The 19,772-nt window shown below is 35.2% G+C and overlaps 1 protein-coding gene across 1 annotated transcript in view; it reads right to left on the bottom strand.

Annotated features, from left to right (window-relative positions):
- Nucleotides 1-2,070: 2,070 nt before the first annotated feature.
- The window catches only part of LOC110036469 (heat shock 70 kDa protein 17), a 41,363-nt gene continuing 23,661 nt past the window's right edge, over nt 2,071-19,772 (bottom strand). Inside the window, exons 11-14 of the mRNA XM_020740918.1 lie at nt 4,644-4,700; nt 4,350-4,411; nt 2,792-2,864; nt 2,071-2,707 (exon numbers count right to left, since the gene is read on the bottom strand). Of these exons, the coding sequence (XP_020596577.1) occupies nt 2,498-2,707; nt 2,792-2,864; nt 4,350-4,411; nt 4,644-4,700 (402 nt within the window). The 3' untranslated portion in view covers nt 2,071-2,497. The remainder of the gene's footprint in view (nt 2,708-2,791; nt 2,865-4,349; nt 4,412-4,643; nt 4,701-19,772) is intronic.

Consider the following 19,772-nt stretch of genomic DNA (forward strand, 5'->3'; position numbering starts at 1 on the left):
ATCCAAAGACTTGGAGATGTTATATGTAGAAGTTAGTTAGGTGAAATAATTTTGGCTACTTTGGTGGGCATGTTGATGAGATATGTGGCAATGAGGAGAGCATCCACCCAAAAATACAAGGTAGATTAGCTTCATGTAGTAGGGCTCCGGTAGTTTCATTTAGGTTTCAAAGCTTAGTTCAACCATTCTATTTTGTTCCAGAGTATGAGGGCAAGAGTATTAATGAATGGTGCCATTGTTGCTTGAAAAATTATTTAATTCAGTGATATTATACTCTTCACTACCATGGGTTCTCAAATTTTTAAGTTTAGTGTTGAATTGGGTTTGAAGCGTTGTTATGAGATTTTATATTTTAAGTGTGGTTTCATATTTATAACCATTGGTAGAGAAAATTAGGGATGGACCCCACATATCGGAATGAGGAAGTTTTAATTTCCTATATCTATACTTTCTACTAGGACTAAAAGAATGCTTGTGAGATTAGTAACCTAACAAGTGTTACTTATAGGTAATATATAGGAAACATTGAGATGTACATTGGCTATGGTGTTGAGAATTTCTTGGTGTGGATACATTAAACACTTATGCGAGAGGTTGGAATTGGCTGTCCTTCGAATAGTAGCGGAGAATGTGGGAATGGAATAGAGCTCATGAGAACAAGGTCTTTGAAGGAGGGCTTGAATGGTCTTTGGATCAATGATGGAAAAGCCAAAAGGGTTAAATGAGACTAACTTTATTATGCTTTATTTTTTGATGAATGGAAATAAGGTTTTGTGATAGAGAAAGGTAATTTCAAATCTGACGTAAATGAAGCTAATGAAAGCGTTGTAGGGAGAAGAACATTGCCCAGCTGCTAAACTGGAATGGCTTGAATATTGCCCATGATGATTTGTTTGTTGTCGGAAGAAAATCTCAATTCTTGGAGTTTAGTAAGATCGGATGTCAAGTGAGTGGTGGCACTGGAATCCAACACTTAGTCATGTCGTGATTGCATGAGTGCAGATATGAGTGTATTCCAAATTTGTCTAGTGCCAACAAGTTGTGGCGAAGTATCCCGCTTTGTGATAGTGTTGGCACATAGTTGTAGATCTTAAGGTGGATCTACCACCCTGCATTCCTTCTTTACAACTAGTTGTGTTTCCAGACCTCTGCCCTTGAAGTAGGAGCAAATGCATCCCTTGCAGGCCATAAGGGCTAGTGATGGATCATTGAGTGTGTTCTACCGAACAATTTAATCACAAGTTTAATCTCCTCGCTACATAACAATGAATATAAGTCATCCAAATGGATAAGTTGTGGTTGTGTGAATTGTGATATTGAATGATTATTTATGGGCAGTAAACCATTGAAAATGTAGAAGAACACGTCGGATCAATTTAACCGCTATAGATATAGACAAAAAGAACTCGTTGAATGTAGAGGGGAGACCTTGAAATTCTTCAACATATTGAACAAATTCTTGATGTTCATCTGAAGGTTGAGCCTATGATCTGATACCATAAAGACAGACACTAAACATGGATGAAACTCCAGCAATTTCATCAATACAGAAAATTATTTGTAGAATGCGAAGGGAATAAAGTAAAAGAAATATAACAGTTGGGATTACCCTACTAGAGCTGCTCAGATGCATGAAAAATTATTACATCAAGACTCAAGATATGCGGACAACAGCTCGCATGCAGCGAGGAGCGCAGAGGTCCAATTCCTCCCCTCCTCCACTGCATCTGAGCCGTTGTCCGTATATCCGAAGTCTGGATGTAATATTTTTTCAGATGAAGGGAGGTGGAACGTCAAATCAAGGAGAGTGAAAAGTGGAAAAGCAGAATTCGGTTATTACACTTTCCCCAAAATCCACCTATGGTGAAGTCTCAGCAATAATTACCTATGTAGTAAAAGAAAAATTCACATGCCTCACTGATTAACTATCGAGTGCTTATTTTAACAAAGCCAGTCCGGTTAACAGTTGGTTGAAGGAGCTAAATTTGAGATCGATGTGTCCTGTGAGAAAATGCAATGTTTCCACACATAATAATAATAAAAAAAAAATCATAATAATAATAATAGTAATAATATTAAAGGCGGGTACTATGTTTCATAATCTACTAACAGAAAGCGTATATGTTAACACCACATTAGCATTAGGGTGAAATATGATGGAGCATATTTAACATGCTTCAGTATAATCTGTAATTGCTGATACACTGAGGATAAAACAGGGTGGTGCTTAGATTCTGTTGGATGGGCGGTAATGCGCTAGTCTACCTCATACTTAAGCCTATCAAAAATATAGGATGCAGAAGCTGATTCTGCCAAATAACTTTCCTAATAACTCTACCGTTCCTCTCAACTCAATGATAAGCAAATTATAAAATAAATATTCCGAAGGTCCAGTAATGGGTCTTGTAGATTCGAGGAATAATTACTGGGGCCATGTTCATCAGGGATGTTATCTCGTTGTTTATCTCAAACAGCATTCCAACCTAAAGCTCTTCAGTTACAATTCATCATGAAGCTCAGGTTCTGCCTCAAGGTTGGTGCTTGGGGACTTGGATGATTCTTCTGTGGATTGATCCTTTTGTGTGGAATTTTTATCTGGCGCCAATTTAGATGCGTTAGTGGAGTTTTCTTGGCTTATTGATTCTTCTTCCTTTGGAGCTTTCTCAACTTTTGTTTTGGGTTTTGGAATTCTATTGACGCTAGAGATCTGCAAGAATGAAGGTAATCGTACGTATCATTAAAATTGGGATAAGCACATTATTGCTACTACAAGGAAAATAAATAAATTTACCTTGTCCTGAATTTCAGAAACTCTGTCATATATCTCTTCTGACGTGATGACCGGGGTGATCAATTGAGAAGTCCTGCAAAAATTTCAGCCAATTAACCTGATTTTAAAAAAGAATTCTTATAAAAACCTTCATTGTGTAAAAATGAAAGAACGAAATCAACAGAGCGGGCATGAGATTACCTACAATCTAATTTTGAAAACAGACAATAAATTCATTTTCAAAATGAAGACTTATATTCAATCAATTGTTCATGATAATAGAGAGAAAAAAAAAAGAAAAAAAGAAACATAGGAAATAGTGACAGCTGAATGTAAAAATAAAGCAGCACCTCAAAAAATAACATTAGACTGCTCAACAAGCACTAAAAGATTATTCCAACAATTGAAAAGCTCCGTATCTCATTAGCATTGCCATTTTAGCTGTTGTTTTAGCGGAATTTATCTTCTTATCACCTGAGGGGAACTAAGCATGCACATTTATAGAAATAGCTAAGCAATCTACAGAGGAGCATGCAGCAATGCAGAAGTTCGGTTGGGGATGTGACGGTGGCATGCATGTTGAGATGCATGAAAGCGGTGCGGTCAGCAAGGTAAGCAAAGCATGGTATAAGCAGCATCAGACAGGAATCATGCATCTTCGGCGATGAAGATTTGATGCACCGCCAGTCCTCATAAGTTGCAGCAACACGTTAGGAAGCAATTATGGCTTTCATTTAAAGGATTGAAGCCAGCTTTTGACTAAATATCAAAGTAGTCGCCATCTTCTCCTTCAGCATGTATTAATCATCAACAGCATTGGTATGGTCAACAACAACAATGATCACTTTCTTGTTCGCTTCAAGGATAAAGAGATTGGAGAGCATCAGCGCCTGAGTTATTGATCAGGCCATCCAAGAAGATAAATGACCAGAGCAACTCACATGGTAGCCAAGTAGCTGTAAGGGGTGCCACACAGGAAATCAGCATAGTGAAGAAAAAGAGAGAGATAAAAGGCTTGAGCACTGTAGGTAAGGCATTCCATGCAAAGATGTGATGGGGATAACCAAATCATAACCAAGGATGGGGACAGAAAGACAACATGATCAGTTTATCATGGAAGTTATGTTTAGGAAATAATCTGTAAGATGAGTAATTAAAAATGAATCAGAGAAAACTAGAAAAATAACCTAAGTGTAAATACATCCAACATCGCAACAAAATCCAACTCAATTCATCGTACAAACCACTCAAATCACTGTTTTCTTTTTGTTTACACTGTTTTGATTACTAGCCAAAAGTTTCCTGAGATGCTTCAAATATGTAATGTTCATAAATACAAATTATTCTCAGAATGAAAAAAACTGCTAATGTATAAGAGTCCAAGCCAATCAAAGTAAAAGGCATGCAAAAGGTTTTGGACAAGAAACGATGTAATGAGGTTTCTACCAAGTCAGTTTAATAAAAAAAATGCCAAAAACCAGAATGCTATTAATCAAAATTTGGGCGGCGACAAAAAAAGGTAAAATATTTCAACAATTATATTTCTAAATAGAGAAATCAAAATTCAAGTACCACTCACATTTTTTGAAGGGCCTCCTTCTCTTTTAACCAACTGTCGAATTTGTCAGCATCACTCAGAATCTACGAGTAATTTTGAACAAATGAAATTGGTCAGAATAATTCACTTAATAGGATGAGTTGGTTTCTTTTGGATGGAGAGCATGCACAAGGCGATCTACAACTGTTTTGGATGAGGGACGGATTATCTTTGAAGCAGAAGGGGAGCTAAGGGGGTTGTTGTAACGTGTTTTTAAAAATATAGATGATTATTACAACTATGAATTTGTGACATTTTAACACTTGAAGTACTAACCTCATCAACCCTACTTTTTGGAAGCCATGGTTTGTTTTTCTCCCAATTATCAACAACCTGCAGAAGTTCAAGAAGAAAGAAATCAAACACAATCTTTCAAATTAATCACTCTTCATAGACTAAGAAAAGAATGTGATGTTTCATATAAAAGCGCCAAAATAAAGAAATAAGTGGACTAAACCCTAATAAAGAAACAAAACTTTTCAAATTGAAAATTAATGCATAAAAATTAAATTAGTTCTTTTTCTCAAGTGCTATTAATGCAGCACAAAATGGCTAGTTTACCACCAAAAATTATCAATTTCAAACTGATCAAAATAAGTTAAATAGGACTGTAAAAGAGCTAATCAGAACAATTTTCTAGTCCTCTTAGCAAATATCTATTTGGGCTAAATTTTAGATATTTACCTTTATTTTTTTTATTTAATAAAAATGAGGTTAATCACATCCTTAACAAGTGCTACGGCTATGGATATTTTTATCCTATCCTTAAGGTATTTTTCTTTATAATTTTGGATGAAATTAGATTATGATTGATGAAATTTTGTGCAATCCAATAAATGTTCTCTCAAGGTCGGATCGATGGAAAATTTATTAAACCAAATGAAACAAAACAAAAATAAACAAAACCAAATTGACCAGATAAGATAAGATGTAAATCAAACTAAACTGAACCAAAATATTGTTTGATTTATTCGGTTCAAGTTTAGTTTGACATTTTTTAAATTCTAATGAATACGTGTGCAATCAGTAACTTTAAATTGATTGGTTGACATATTTGTTAAATCAATTTGTTAAACTATTTAGTTTAACTATAATATGACTAAGTTTAATCGAATTTCTTTATCAAATTGAACCAATAAATAAAATCCAATAAACTTTAATTTGAAACCAAAAGCCGAACTGTGATTTCATAACCAAACAATAAAAAAATCTGTTCAATTTGTTTTTATTTTTCAACTTAAACCAATTAACACACGGCCCTATATGTGTGGTGTCTCCAAGTTGTGTACGTAGTTGCTCCAAGTAGTGTAAATAAATTTTTCTTCTTCTACTCTCCATATTGGATAGATATATTTCCTTTTGCATGTTTTCTCCATTAATTTGATAACACAATATTCTTGCTCTCCCCTTTCCACCAGATATTTAGTTCCCTAAAAAATGGGTTGTAATATAAAGTAAACTCTTGCTAGTAAATATGATGTCATCTATTTAGCAAAGATGTGATAAAAAGTCGAACTGCAAGTAACTTTACCAACTTTGAGCCAGCACAAAAAATTTAATCACCATATAAACCGTATATTTTAGGTCAACTTTCTTTATCATCATTCAGGATTCATTACTACGTAGTATTCAAAGTAGTAACCTTAATCTACATAAATTTGTTTTTGAAACTTGTATGTACATTTTTCAGATAATCGACAGAATAAAATTTATTTATCATATGGTTTGCAATCTCCTTGCCCTAGCAACACCCTAGCAACCTCTTTGTCTATTGGTCGTACACAATTATGCAAGCAATCACTCACTTACCATCTTATTCATGCATCATCTCGCATTTCGGGTGCGGGTGAACTCATAAGCTCGTTTCGTTGCTTGAGGATCACTCATTACTTTCATGCTTGAACTCTCCTTCCCATGTGCCCTCCAATCTTGTGTGCACACAAGGTTTCTTGCGCAAGTGACACGGTTGTGGTGTAACATTCATGTTAGTGAGATTTCCACTAATGACTACGTCCAACAAATCTTTGTTGCAAATTTGGCTTATGGAATGTTAGTTAACCATTACATGTTCATGGTCTCACTAATCCAGAGCTTGTGACTCTATGAAGGGCATTATCCCTTTGGTATAAGCACGCGTCATCTCTCATTTTGGCATCAATAGTAGTAACATTGTTGTTTAGGCTTGGGTCACTTCCATTAAACTTTTGCTTTTATTTCTCATGCCTAACACCATACATTCACTCTCCAAGTGGACCAAGATCTTCCTTTGCATCCATTTCACTAAATACTCCTCAAGCTTGACATAATTACAATCTTTCTCCAGTAATTATTCGTACTCTTCATGCTTGTCCTTCTTTAAGAACTGCATTGCCTTGCATTGGCCAATTATTTGATAAGATCGTTAAGGGGATAATAATCATGGTCATTTGGTTGAGTCCCCTCATTTCCCTAACCATTTCTAATAAGTACTCAAAACTACTCGCCATAAGCAACCATCCTATTTTCAAGACAACGTAACACCAATATTGTTTGACAAGAATATTTGAGAGTTGCATTCATCTTTTTCTCTCCTTATTGACAAATTTTTCTAGACCATCCCAGTACGGAGGTTGTGACTAATAGATTCATGGCTGAACTATTTTGGTTATGGGTTATAATGTGACACTTAACAATGTGTCATGTTCTCATAAAGATGTCCCTAGAATCTAATTAGTAAAATATTTTCCCCAAAAATATACTATAACGATGAGTTTTTTATGTGTATGCCATAGGAGACATCAATTTAATTGTTCTATGGAATTTCCTACCGCTTCAATTTATATTATTTTCAACGACTATAAATTCACTATTTCAATAAATCCATTTTGTATTCTCTTGGTTCGATTTTGGTAAGACTTTCAGGTAATGTAGTTACTTTTAGGCTTTTTAGGAAATTAATGGCTAAGATTTTGATCAAATTGGTAAGAGAGAAATTTGGATTGGCTTCACTTCTAATGGTTATAGGTGAAAGGCTTGAGTTTGAAGATTTTAACATTTATTGTTTCTTTTGTAAAACTTTTAGTCGCTACTCAAAAAATTTCAGGGCACACATTCAGCTATAAAAATTTAATAATAGTGGTGATGACGATGTTTCATCTAATGGAAATCTATCCTTCAATCTTATGGTGATAGTTTTATTTATATTATGATCTAATTCAAGCACAAATTTTGGAATCAACTTCGAATCTTACGTTGGTATCAGTGCCTTCTCGGGAAGGCTACTCACTTAATTAGTATTTCTACCACCATTGAGGTTCTTGCTTTTAATGCACATCTTGATGGTAGGGATATTATTCCATGCTCTCATTCTAGTACCTTTGTAGCATTTCTAACCTTTGTTACCTTTGCTGCTAAACTGACTAGAATGGATTCTGGTCTAGCCCCCTACTGGACCAGCTAGTCTTCTTAGAAGCGAGAGATACCGCGTATCCCCCGATCCAAGCGTCTGTTTGCCACCCCTTTCTCCCTTTCCTTTTCTGGTGGCCACCTAGGGGAGTACCTTCCAATCCTATTTTATCTAATTGCTATTATATATGTGTGTGTTTATCTAATTGCGCTATTATATATGTGTGTGTTTGTTGAAATATGGTAATGTTTTGGTGTGATTATTTTTTAGACTTTTGCATGAAGTCTTTTCCCTTTGCTACGGTTGTATCTGACAATATGTGGTGCTCAAGTTGTACCCTGCTTTGAGGCGGCGTTGTATTTCCCTTTGTCCTCTCTTTCTTAATCTCTATTTGTCGGTTGGTTTGCTCTTGCAGTTCACTGTTTACCCTTTCCACCCCTTCCCCTACCGCACACCTATTGTCGCCCCTCTCCAGCTGCCGAACCTGCACCTTAGCTCCTTCCATACAGCCTTCCTGAAGTACCTCCAACCATCTTACCACTTCCCCCACTATCGTAACCCTTCCCTGCAACCCCCAGCTGTTGCCGCCATCTTCTTTTCCTCACGACTATCGTCGGCCCTTTCATCTACCACTGCTACTTTCAACCAATCCACCAACAACACCACGAAGATTGATGTTAGTTGCTATTTAATTTCAGTTTTGAGCCGTACTTTTAACCCTAATCATTTGCTTAATAAAAGTTGCTTTCGTTACCATTGGTTTGATTAGTTCTGGTATCAAATAGGTAACAAAGCTATTGAGCTTCATGCTCCAAGATGCGATATAGTACTTCTACACAACTCTTCTCAAATCACCAACAGCTCATATCAAATGTTGTGAGAGTTAACATGCACGTAGCGTCAAAGTAGAGAAACATGAAAGAAATACTCCTCAAGCCTTAGAGGAAGAGTCAAATTGTATGAAACACTGTCAACTTTCTTGATCACTTCAAAAGGACTAATGAAGTGAGAATGGAGCATTCCACTGGCCACATCTTCTCCATGCATAGGTGAAACCTTCAGAAAAACATTATCGCCAACCTTTAACTCAACTTTTGTGTTTGAGGTCGAAATATTTCTTCTGAAGATCTTGAGCCACATGTAGTCGATCTCAAATATGACGAACCTTCACGGTGGCCTGATCCACCAAGATCAAATATAAGTATTTTACCAAACTCGAACCAACACAAAGGGGATATTCATTTCCTGTCAAAAAATTTTTCGTATGGTGACATGTCGATGCTCGACTGGAAACTGTTACTATAGCTAAACTCGACCAACAGATTATGATCAATAGAATTGCCTTCAGAGTCCAAAATACAAGCTTTCAATAAGTCTTCAAGGGCAGTAACGGTGTGCTCCGACTGTCTGTTTATCTGAGAATGAAAAGAAGTACTAAAATTCAAACTAGCAACCAAAGTTTCTTGCATTTGCTTCCATATCTTAGAAGTAAATATCCCATCTCGATCAGATATAATGATCATTGGAACTCCATTACCTTGGCTAACTTCTCCACAGAATAAGTCAGCTTAATTGATAGAAAATGAGTTGATTTAATTACCCTATCGATCACACCCAAAGAGCATTATGTTCTTGCTTCAATCTCTACAAGCCAATCAAAAAAATTCATTAAAATCTCCTTTCATTTCCAATCTGGAATGTGAAGGGGCTGCAACAGACTACATTTAGTCCTAACCATCTGATAGATCAAACATTTGGCCACAAATCTCAGTCTTTATACTCGGCCACAAATATATAGTAGAATATGCCTCACAAAGCATCTCCAGTATAAGTTTTTGATTGGGAACACAGCTAATCCTAAATCTCAAAGTGCCTTAAGCGTCAATCTAGTCTGAGCTTGCTCATGATGAAGTTGTAACAAGTCTGCATCCTTTGTCTAAGCAGCACGAACTTGATCTGCAAGTGTAACTTGAATTGACAGTTGATATATGAGGATTAGCTCGTCGGTACTATTTCGAGTTGGATTCGCTCCATCTCGCATGCTAATTGGTAGTCTCGAGTGATTATCTAAGTTGGGTGCGTCCAAGATTTTCTACTTAAAGTATCTGTAATCACGTTCGCCTTACCATGTTGGTACTAAATATCTAGATCATAGTCTTTCATCAACTCAAACCATTATTTTGCCTCAGATTTAGCTCCTTCCAAGTAAAAATATACTTCAAACTCTTCTGATAGGTGAACACCTCATAACGTACAACATAAATGTAATCTCCAAATCTTCAATGCAAATAAAACCGCAGTTAACTCGTCCTGAGTAGAATAATTCCTCTCGTGCACCTTAAGTTGTCGAGAAGTATAAGCTACAACTCTATAATGTTGCATTAGAATACATCTAAAACGTAATGTGTAGCATCACTGTAGATCTAAAATTCATTTGTGCCAGAAGGAATGGTAAGAATCGAGATTGTCACAAAGTAGTCCTTCAGCTTCTGAAATTTTTGCTCGCAAGCCTCAGAACATTTGAATTTAATAGCCTTCTGAGTTAACCATAATAAAGGTACAACAATATTAGAGACACTTTCAAAAAATCTTTGATAATAACTAGCTAACCTAAGGAAATTACAAATTTTTGTGATAGTACACAGCCCTTGGCCAATCTATTATCGCCTTAATCTTTATAGGATCCACAAAAATTTCAACACCATAAAAAATATGCCCAAGAAATGTCACTGTTAAAAAATATACCACCATCTAAGTAGCTTTGAATACCCTTCAAGAGAATTTAGCATAAAACTTGTTCTCTCGAAAGGTATTCGGTGCTGCTCAAAGATATTCAGTGCTGCTCAAAGATGTTGAGCACACTCCACTTCATTATTAGAGTAAACCAAAATATCATTCATAAAGCAATGACGAATTGAAGCAATAAAGTTAGAAGACTCTATTCATCAAATCCATAACCCAATAGGGACCTTAGACAAGCTAAATGACATCACCAGAAACTTATAATCTCGATATCGAGATCGAAAAGCAGTCTTCAAAACATCTTCATTCATGATCCTCAACTAGTGATAGCCAGATCTGGGGTCAATATTGGAGACACCAAAGAACCATGCAGTTGGTGAAAAAGATCATCTTTAAGTGGTAGTTGATACTTATTTTTCACGATCACTTTGTTCAACTTTTTGTAGTCAATCTATAACCGCATACTTAGTATTTCTTCTTCAAGAATAAAATTGGTGCTCCTCAAAGAGAAATGTTGAGTTAGATGAATCCTTCATAAGGCAATTCCTGTAACCAAATCTTGAGCTCTTGAAGTTCAATTGTGTTCAATAGATTCAGTGCCTTAGAAATTGGAGTGTTCTCTAGTAGTAATGCTATGATGAACTTGATTTCATGACTTATGGAAAGCCAGGAAAATCTTGACAAAATACATTAGCAAATTCTTGAACCATCAGACATTATCTAAACTAACACTAAATTTGTTGTAATCCATGAACTGAGCTAGAAAACTAGCACAACTGTGGGATATCAACTTGCAAGCTTCTATTTGTTGATACTAAACAAAAAGGAGCTATTCTACTACCCTTGAATTTCAAAGGAATGGAGCCAGGTATACAAATGTTTATTCTTCTCTAACGACATTCTATAAATCCATGATATATAGAAAGACAGTCCATGCCCAAAATTAAATCAAACTCAGCTAATGTAAATACTATAAGTATGGCAAATACATGCATGTCATTTATGACAATGTCATAATCATGAACACACAGAAAGACAATCAAAGATGAACCATACAACATAATTATTACTAGAGTGACTATAATAAAATAATTGTTGCACTAAGTGCTCGATTGGCACAATTTTTTAGCTGCGGTGTGTTTTAAAAATGCATTTGGGGGCAATTGATTGTTGTGGCGTGTTGGCGATTTAGAAAAAATTATTAACGAAACGCAGTCACGGGTATCACCCCAAGACCCACATTTGTTTTGCTCTTTTTGTCAATGCTGCCCTCACAAAACCCACAGGTGCCTCCCTTTTTCTCTCGCAGCTTTTGGCCTAACCCCTCTCTCGCGATTCTGTGGTATCGGCCTCTCTTCCGTGATCTAGTGGTGTCTCCCTCTCTCTCACGACTCTTGCCCTAATCCTTCTCTCTCGCTTCTCTAGACTCGCTGCTGTGAGTTTCCCAAATCCTTCTCCCTCCTTCCCTCTCACTATGGTAAGATGCCTCCTCTCTCTGTTCTTCGGCTTTGTCTAGATCATCATCGCCCTCTGTGCGGTGGTTTTTGGTCATGCGGTAAACTTTGGGGTTTTGGTTTGGCTCTACCTATCTTGCGGTATTCCCTATCTCTACTATGTTGTGGCTTTTTGGTTTTTGAAATTTGTATGCATTGGTGGATTGCGGTTGAGGTTGGATTTTTTTATTTCGATTCAGTTCTGTTTGAAAATCCACGTATCTAGTTGTGGGTATGTGTCGAGATTGGAAAACCATGTGTTGGAAATGAATTTTGGATTTTTGGATAGTTGAATTCCTCATTTGTGGCGGTTTTTAGGGTTTTGGTTTGGCTTTGTCTATCTCTGTATTCCCAACCAAATGGTGTGGTTTTTGAATGATTTTTGGATTTCGGTTGAGGTAGGGAATGTGTATGTTTCGGTTGAGGTTGGAAATGCGTATGTGTTGTCTCTGTCTATTGATACACCAAAATAATATGTTGTTTTAAGTATGTATTTTATATTTATTTTTTGTAATATTGCACTTTAAAAAAAGATATTTTCATATTTTTGTTGGAGGTATATAAATTTTAAGCATTTAGAACAAAATTAATAAAAAGGACTAAATTCGGAGCCAAAACAACGAAGTTTCGAATTCGGGCGCATCATGCGCCAGATGGCCCTGATCAGCACCAGCTGCGCCAAAGCCCAGAACAGCGCGGTCTTAAGCAAACTAGCACATGATGTGCCAAATTAGGTTCAAATGCGTCATTTTATAGAGAGTTGGTGCATGATGCGCCAGATTTAGCGCCAAATGTGTTAGGGACGACTTTTTGCGGATTAAGGCAGTTCAGGACAAATTTTGCGGATTAAGGCAGTTCGGGACAAATTTTGCGGATTAAGGCAATTTGAGACAAATTTTGAGCGAATTTTCAAAGAGACGCTTGTTCTAAACACCCATTGGAGTAATTCAATGCATCTAGACAGTTTGGAAGGTTCTTTAATGAAGGGATGTGTCTCTTGGATCAATGGACATGTCATTTGAATTCAAAAGAATTGACTTTTGGATAGAATTTTGGGGAGAAATTTTGAATTCTTTTTAGAGAGAGACAGCCTTCAATAAAAGAGAGGAAAGTCTAGGGCTTGAAGAGGGGGGCGAGTAGAGGTGTGGCGTGAAGGAGAGCTAGAGAGAGAGAAAGTCAAGGGCTTGGAGATTTTCTTGAGAGATTGTAGGAGGAGAGAGAAAGTGAGAGATTTCTTCTCAGTGAAGAGTGTAGCGCTATAATTCAGAAAAAGCATGCTAAAAAACTCAAAGATCCTGGAAGTTTTACAATTCCTTGTGCTACTGGCTAAAGATTTATTGGAAAAGCTTTATTTGATTTAGGAGCTTGAATTACTCTTATGTCGTTATCAATTTTTAGAAGGTTGGGCTTAAGAGATATTTCACCTGCGACTGTAACTCTTCAGTTAGCTGATCGTTCGATTATCATCCTAAAGGAGTTATAGAAGATGTTTTGATAAAAATTAATAAATTTAGCTTTCTTGTGAACTTTGTTGTATTAAATATGGAGGAAGATAAAGAAATTTCTATCATTTAAGGAAGAACATTCCTGACCACTGGAAGAGCTTTGATAGATGTACAGAAATCAGAACTAACTATGAGAGTTAATGATCAAGAGGTTACATTAATATTGCAAAATCAATGAGATACCATGCACAATTCTGAAGCATTTAATCGTGAGATACTATGAGAGTTAGTGATGCGCCAAATTCCAGAGAGCTGGCGCAAGATGCGCCAGAATTTGCACATGATGCGCCGTGACGACGAAAATGACTTAAAACATTTCTAAAGACGTTTTTGACGGTTTTTTGCGAGTTCTTCTCTTTAAAACTCTCAAAATCTTATTCCAAAGTCAATTTTATGGGGGAAAACGAGAGAGGAGTGATTAGATTTCAATTCCAATGGCGTCCCACTCTAAAAATTTCACTAGTTTTGGGATTTTCAACCGGAGAAAGTTCGTCAGTTTCGATGCGCAGAAGTTCCATGATGGTGTTCTAATGAAGAAGAGGCTAATCAAAGAAATGAGGTTTGTGAATCGAGAATTCAATACACCGAATACTCGAGTTGAAGAGATTTTTGCGCAGAGATGTTGGGAAGTGCTTTTTACACTACTGTCGTTGTAGTCGTCACTGTGGTGAAAGAGTTTTATGCAAACCTACATTGCATCAACCAAGGAATTGTCTATGTGCGAGGTAAGTTTGTGCAATTCACTCCTTCAAGAATAAACGAGATGTTTATGATTAAAGATGTCTCTATCTGTCATTGTAGAAATTTTACCCCTACAAGAGATAATATGGATAAACTCTATCGGTACATTACGAATGAAGATGCGAATTTGGAGGTCAGAGATGATGGGAATGTAAGTTTTTCGTCATCATTGTTAAATCCTGTTTCTAAGACATGACACTTCTTTATTGCATCGAAATTATTGCCTACTATGAAAATCAGTAAGGTAATTAAGGAGAGTGTTATTTTAAATTACTGTATTCAAACCGAAAAACCTATTGATATTGAAGCAACCATTATGAAATCGGTTTTCGGTTTGATTGTGAATGGGTCTGCAACAGGACTTGGACATCCATCCACTATTTTCCTACTAGGCAGTCCATCGTATGTACCTTACAAGAGTTGGGAAAAAGTGCTTCTTCCTTGGAAGCCAATTGATCTAGAAATCTATTGCAACTGTGTTGGAATGAGAGATGAAAATGATATAAATGTACTGATGGATCAAGGATCCTAGAATTCATCATCTATTTAGCCTTACTTCAGTTCCAATGCACTATTAAAAAGGGTCTAGAAGTTAGAAAAAAACGTGCAGAGTCTTATGCATGCTGATATTTTTGAAATGTAGGATCACTTGGATTGGAAACTTAAAAAACATTTTGAGCATATTGGTCGTATTGAAGATGGTTTGGTACGTATGTTCAAGAAACATGCTTGGATTGGGGAGGATTCGACTGATGAGTTTCCTTGACTGATGATCTACAACTTGTATGTGCACTCCCAATCTATGGGAGATATATAGGAGGACCCCAATCTATGGGAGATATGGAGATATATAGGAGGACGAGAGTGAAGAAGATGTTGGACCTTAATCTATGCATAGAACGTTTTATGTAGTACTGCTTGTTTTAGTTATTTGATGTGTTAGACTGTATTTACTTTTATTATTGAACTATATCAATGTTTGTGTTTGAAATTTTGATGTTTAGATTTCAGTGAGGATGTTTTGGTTTGGATTAAACACAGAATTAGATGTTTGTTGGCTATATTAAATTGTGATAACGCGAATTTTATATATAAAAGTTTTGTGTTGTTTGTGAAAGAATGATGTAAGAGTAATGTTTAATTGTTCTTATAAGGGTTCATTTGAGTTAATTAGAGGTAGACGTAAAGCGATACGGAGCTGATTTTCACCGAAAATGAAATCTGAAAAAATTAAGGTGTTGGCGCATGATGCGCCAGATTAGCGCATCATGTGTCCAATTACAGAGAGTTGGCGCATGAAGCGCCAAATTCCTGAAACGCCAAATTGCCTAAGAAACCGTGAAATCACACAGTAAACTCCATTTTTACTGCTTGGGTCGTCTCCTACCTCTAAACCTTGACCTAGGGTTTCACATTGGGCGCGATAGAGAAGATTTAGGAGGCTTAAAATCGTAGATTTCATCTTCTCTTGACAGAGCTTCACTTTAACTTAGAAATTTTTTATTTTCACCATGGATTTTCCTACATTATGGAAATGCGAAAATTGAGATTTTTGATGAAAAAGTTTGAAGAAAACTCATGGTGAAAAGTTACTTACCAAATAATCTTACTTGGGGAGTTAGATTTTTTATTTTGTAATGTATTTGGAATTTATTTGGATTTTGGTAGAATTTCAAATGACTCCACGAGTAAAGAGAGAAAAATCGGACGATTTTGATGCGCGGTAATTTGTTAATTTGAAGGCCCAACACAATTATAACACTCAAATCGAGAAGATTGGTCCAGGAACAGGCATTTGCTAACCGGGTGGCGAGATCGAGAGGTTGATTCTTGCCAAAAATTGGGAACGGTTTTGCTACTTCACTGCAGTAGTAATTGTGCCAATAATTCGGGAGTTTTATGCCAACTTGAGATTCACTAATGACGAGCACATTCTCGTGAGAGGTAAACAAGTTGATTTTATTGCATAAATGATCAATGTTTTTTATGGGCTAAGGAATGTATTTTTCGATGAATATGTTGCATTCGTGATGACTGATTCATCATTGGATGGAGTGATTGTCTTCCTGACTGATGGAAAAGGAGAATGGAGGATTAAAAATAATAAAATAGTTAATTTCTCCACTTCCATGTTAACTAGTCGGTTAAAGGTATGGCACCACTTCTCTGCTTTCGTGTTAACTAATGACGAGCACATTATCGTGAGAGGTAAGCTGTATTGAACTATTCCATTTAGAACATGAAAGCAATAGATGTTGGTACTCTTATAGTTTATCATGCACGGAGCATAGCTAAGAGCTTTACAGCTAGTGAATTGGGTTACCCTGGCTTGATTTTCACTCTTTGTGAACAATCAGGAGTAGAATTCCAAAAAACTGAAGAAATATTACAACCACAAAATCTTATTGGGAAGCATATGCTTCAGAGAGTTGAATCACTTTTTGAATCTAGGGGTGGAAGAAGCGATAGACCCTCTACATCAGCTGCAGGAGCATCTACTTCTCGCCCTGCATCATTAAAAAATATTATGGACCAACTCATGATTCAACAATTGGATATAGTAAATATTCAGAATCAGATTGGAGAGATTGGAGCAAGAAATGCTTATAATGATGAGTATCAGCAGAGGAAAGTTCAACATGGTATCGCTTTTAAGGATGCTATGGTGAGGTATCTCAGGGGTGAATACAATGTAGAATTTCCTACCTGTCCCAATTTTATTCCATATGCTCGTATTCATGATGAAGAAGAAGAGGAAGAAGATGATGATAATGATGAGGAAGGTGATGAAGATTGATATTTTTTGGAGTTAGTTTATTTATTTTGTTGTTTGTTTGTTTGTATGTTGTATGGATTTTATTTGGTTGACATTTAAAACTATAGTAAAAACATTTATTTTTGTGTAGTGGACTTAAAATTGTAATAGTAACAATAGATTTTTACTTTTTCTGCATTTTTAGTATTTTCAGTTTTTCTTTATGTCTTTAAATCTCAGCAAATTCTATCGAATATAGTAGGTCTCATTTAATGTTTTAAAGTCTCTATGTATTTTAAAAGTTAGTGTCTGCAGTATACCATAGCCCACTTTCATAGTCAAAAATCTTCTACAGGTTAGATTTTATTTTCATGCATTTACTGTTTTCTTTCACCAAATAAATTTTGTATTAAATATTTTTAAAATGCTTAAGAACTTAAGTTTGACGGGAATAAAATTTTTTTTTTAAAAAAAAAAGGAAAGTAAACTAAATTTTTTTTGTCCTCACGTAATAATATTTTTAAAATTAATTTACCATGACATGACATATTAAGATTAAACTTTAAATGACTATACTTAAGTTTATAAATATTATGGTAAATTTGGGTAAAAGTTTTTAATAATGAAGATAAATTCTAATATTAAATATATTTAGTATGATAAGATAAGATTAAGTTTTTCTATTTAAAGTAAATGAAATTGTATTTTTGAAGTATTAAGAATTTTTGAGATTCATGTAAGAAAAAAATAATGACTTTATAAAAATCATAAACTAGTATGAAATTATAAAGTGAAGAAAGGTAAGGAGTTCTAACTTTGAGAAGAGGATAGTGAAGTTCAAACTATTAAAGACTATTCAGCTATGATAATCCTCACTTGAAAAATAAAAAAAAATAAAAGGATTGAAAAGATTCAAAAAAAAAGAAAAAGAAAAGAAAAGAAAAATAAATGAGGAGAAGCTTGAAGAAATGACTAATCAAAAATTGGTTTTACTTGAATCAACTTAAGGAAAAAGTTTTATTACATTTTCTAAACTTATATTGGATTATTAGTAGCATTATTAGTAAAATTTTTCTGAAGTTCTTTTTATATAAATATTCTAAATATCCTTGATATGACAAATTACAATTCTTTTTAAATAAATAGAGATTCAGAAATCTTAAAAATGACTACTGAGTACTCTTAGACTAAGAATTTGAATTTAAGCTATTAAATATTTTTCTTAAATTATACTATTTTATTTATTGAATTAAAGTATGAAAGTTATAAGTTAATCTCTATCTTATATTATATGTTTTTATATAGTAAAGGAGTCACTTGAGGACAAATAACATTTAAGTTGGAGGGATTTTGATACACCAAAATAATACGTTAATTTACATATATATTTTATGCTTATTTTTTGTGATATTGCAATTTAAAGAGGGGTATTTTCATGTTTTTGTTACAGGTATATCAATTTTAGGCATTTGGAGCAAAAAAACAAAATTTGGATCTAAAATAACGAAGTTCCAAATTCTGGAGCATGATGCGCCAATTAGCCGCGACAGATGCGCCAAAGCCTAGAACATCGAGGTCTTCAGCAAACTAGCGCATGATGCCCTAGATTAGCACCAGATGCGTCATTTGACAAAGTGTTGGCGCATGATGTACCAGATTTGGCGCCAGATGCGTCAGAGACGACTTTTGCGGATTAAGGCAATTCGAGATGAAATTTGCCCGAATTTTCAAAAGGACACTTATTCTAAACACCCCTTGAAGTAATTCAAAGCATCTAGACAATTTTGAAAGGTTCTTTTATGAAGAGATATATTTTTTGGATCAATGGACATGTTATTTGAATTTAAAAGAGTTGATTTTTAGACAATTTTTAGGGGGATTTTGAATTTTCTTGTAGGAGGTAGCCTTCAATAAAAGAAAGAAAGGTCTAGGGCTTGAAGAGGGGGGCGAGTAGAGGTGTGTGGCGTGAAGGAGAGTTAGAGAGAGTGAGGGAGAAAGTCAAGGGCTTGTAGATTTTCTTCAAGGATTGTAAGAAGAGAGAAAATGTGAGAGATTTTTTCTTCATTACACTTATAAGAGAGAATTGAGAGTGTTTGTAAAGAGAGAGACTTAGAGAGAATTCTAGAAGTTTGTTTGGGAAGTATTGTGAGATAAGTTGTCTTATATTTCTTTTATTTTGTAAACTTATTTTTATTAATGAAATTCTTGTTTTGTCGTATCCTTCTCATGAATTCTGAGTTGTTTTCTTTAACATTCTCTCTACTTTGAGATATGGTTTTGTAAAGAATTAATTTTGTTTTTATATGATTTTAAATGTCAATAATCTGTGATGATTTGAACTCCGATCTTCATTTACTTTTCGATCTGATTAATTGAAATGTTAAAATGTGTTGAGAAATATATGTTCCGAAAGGGCTATGATTTCTACAACATGGAGAGAATTACATTTGATTTTATGAGAGAGTATTTCATCCATAGAATTGGGTGCAAATAAAAAGAGAAATATACTTTGTTGGATGCAGAATTAAAGATTTTAAGGTGACAGATTAAAATCTCTAATTTATTCCAGATGATTGAAAACTCATACGAGATTGTCAGCCCTCAGTGGAGGGAGTAGTGGGTGCTCTGGAGTGGCAGCCAGTATCCTCCCACCCTAACCACAGAATTAAGGACCAAACTGTGGATTAGTTAATGTTCTTTATGCACTCGGAATAGGGTAACGAATATGATTGCTCCTTTCTGACACAAAACTGTTTATATATATATATATATATATATATGGTG

Source organism: Phalaenopsis equestris, unplaced genomic scaffold (assembly GCF_001263595.1).
Source record: "Phalaenopsis equestris unplaced genomic scaffold, ASM126359v1 Scaffold207165, whole genome shotgun sequence".
Taxonomy (NCBI): Eukaryota; Viridiplantae; Streptophyta; class Magnoliopsida; order Asparagales; family Orchidaceae; genus Phalaenopsis; species Phalaenopsis equestris.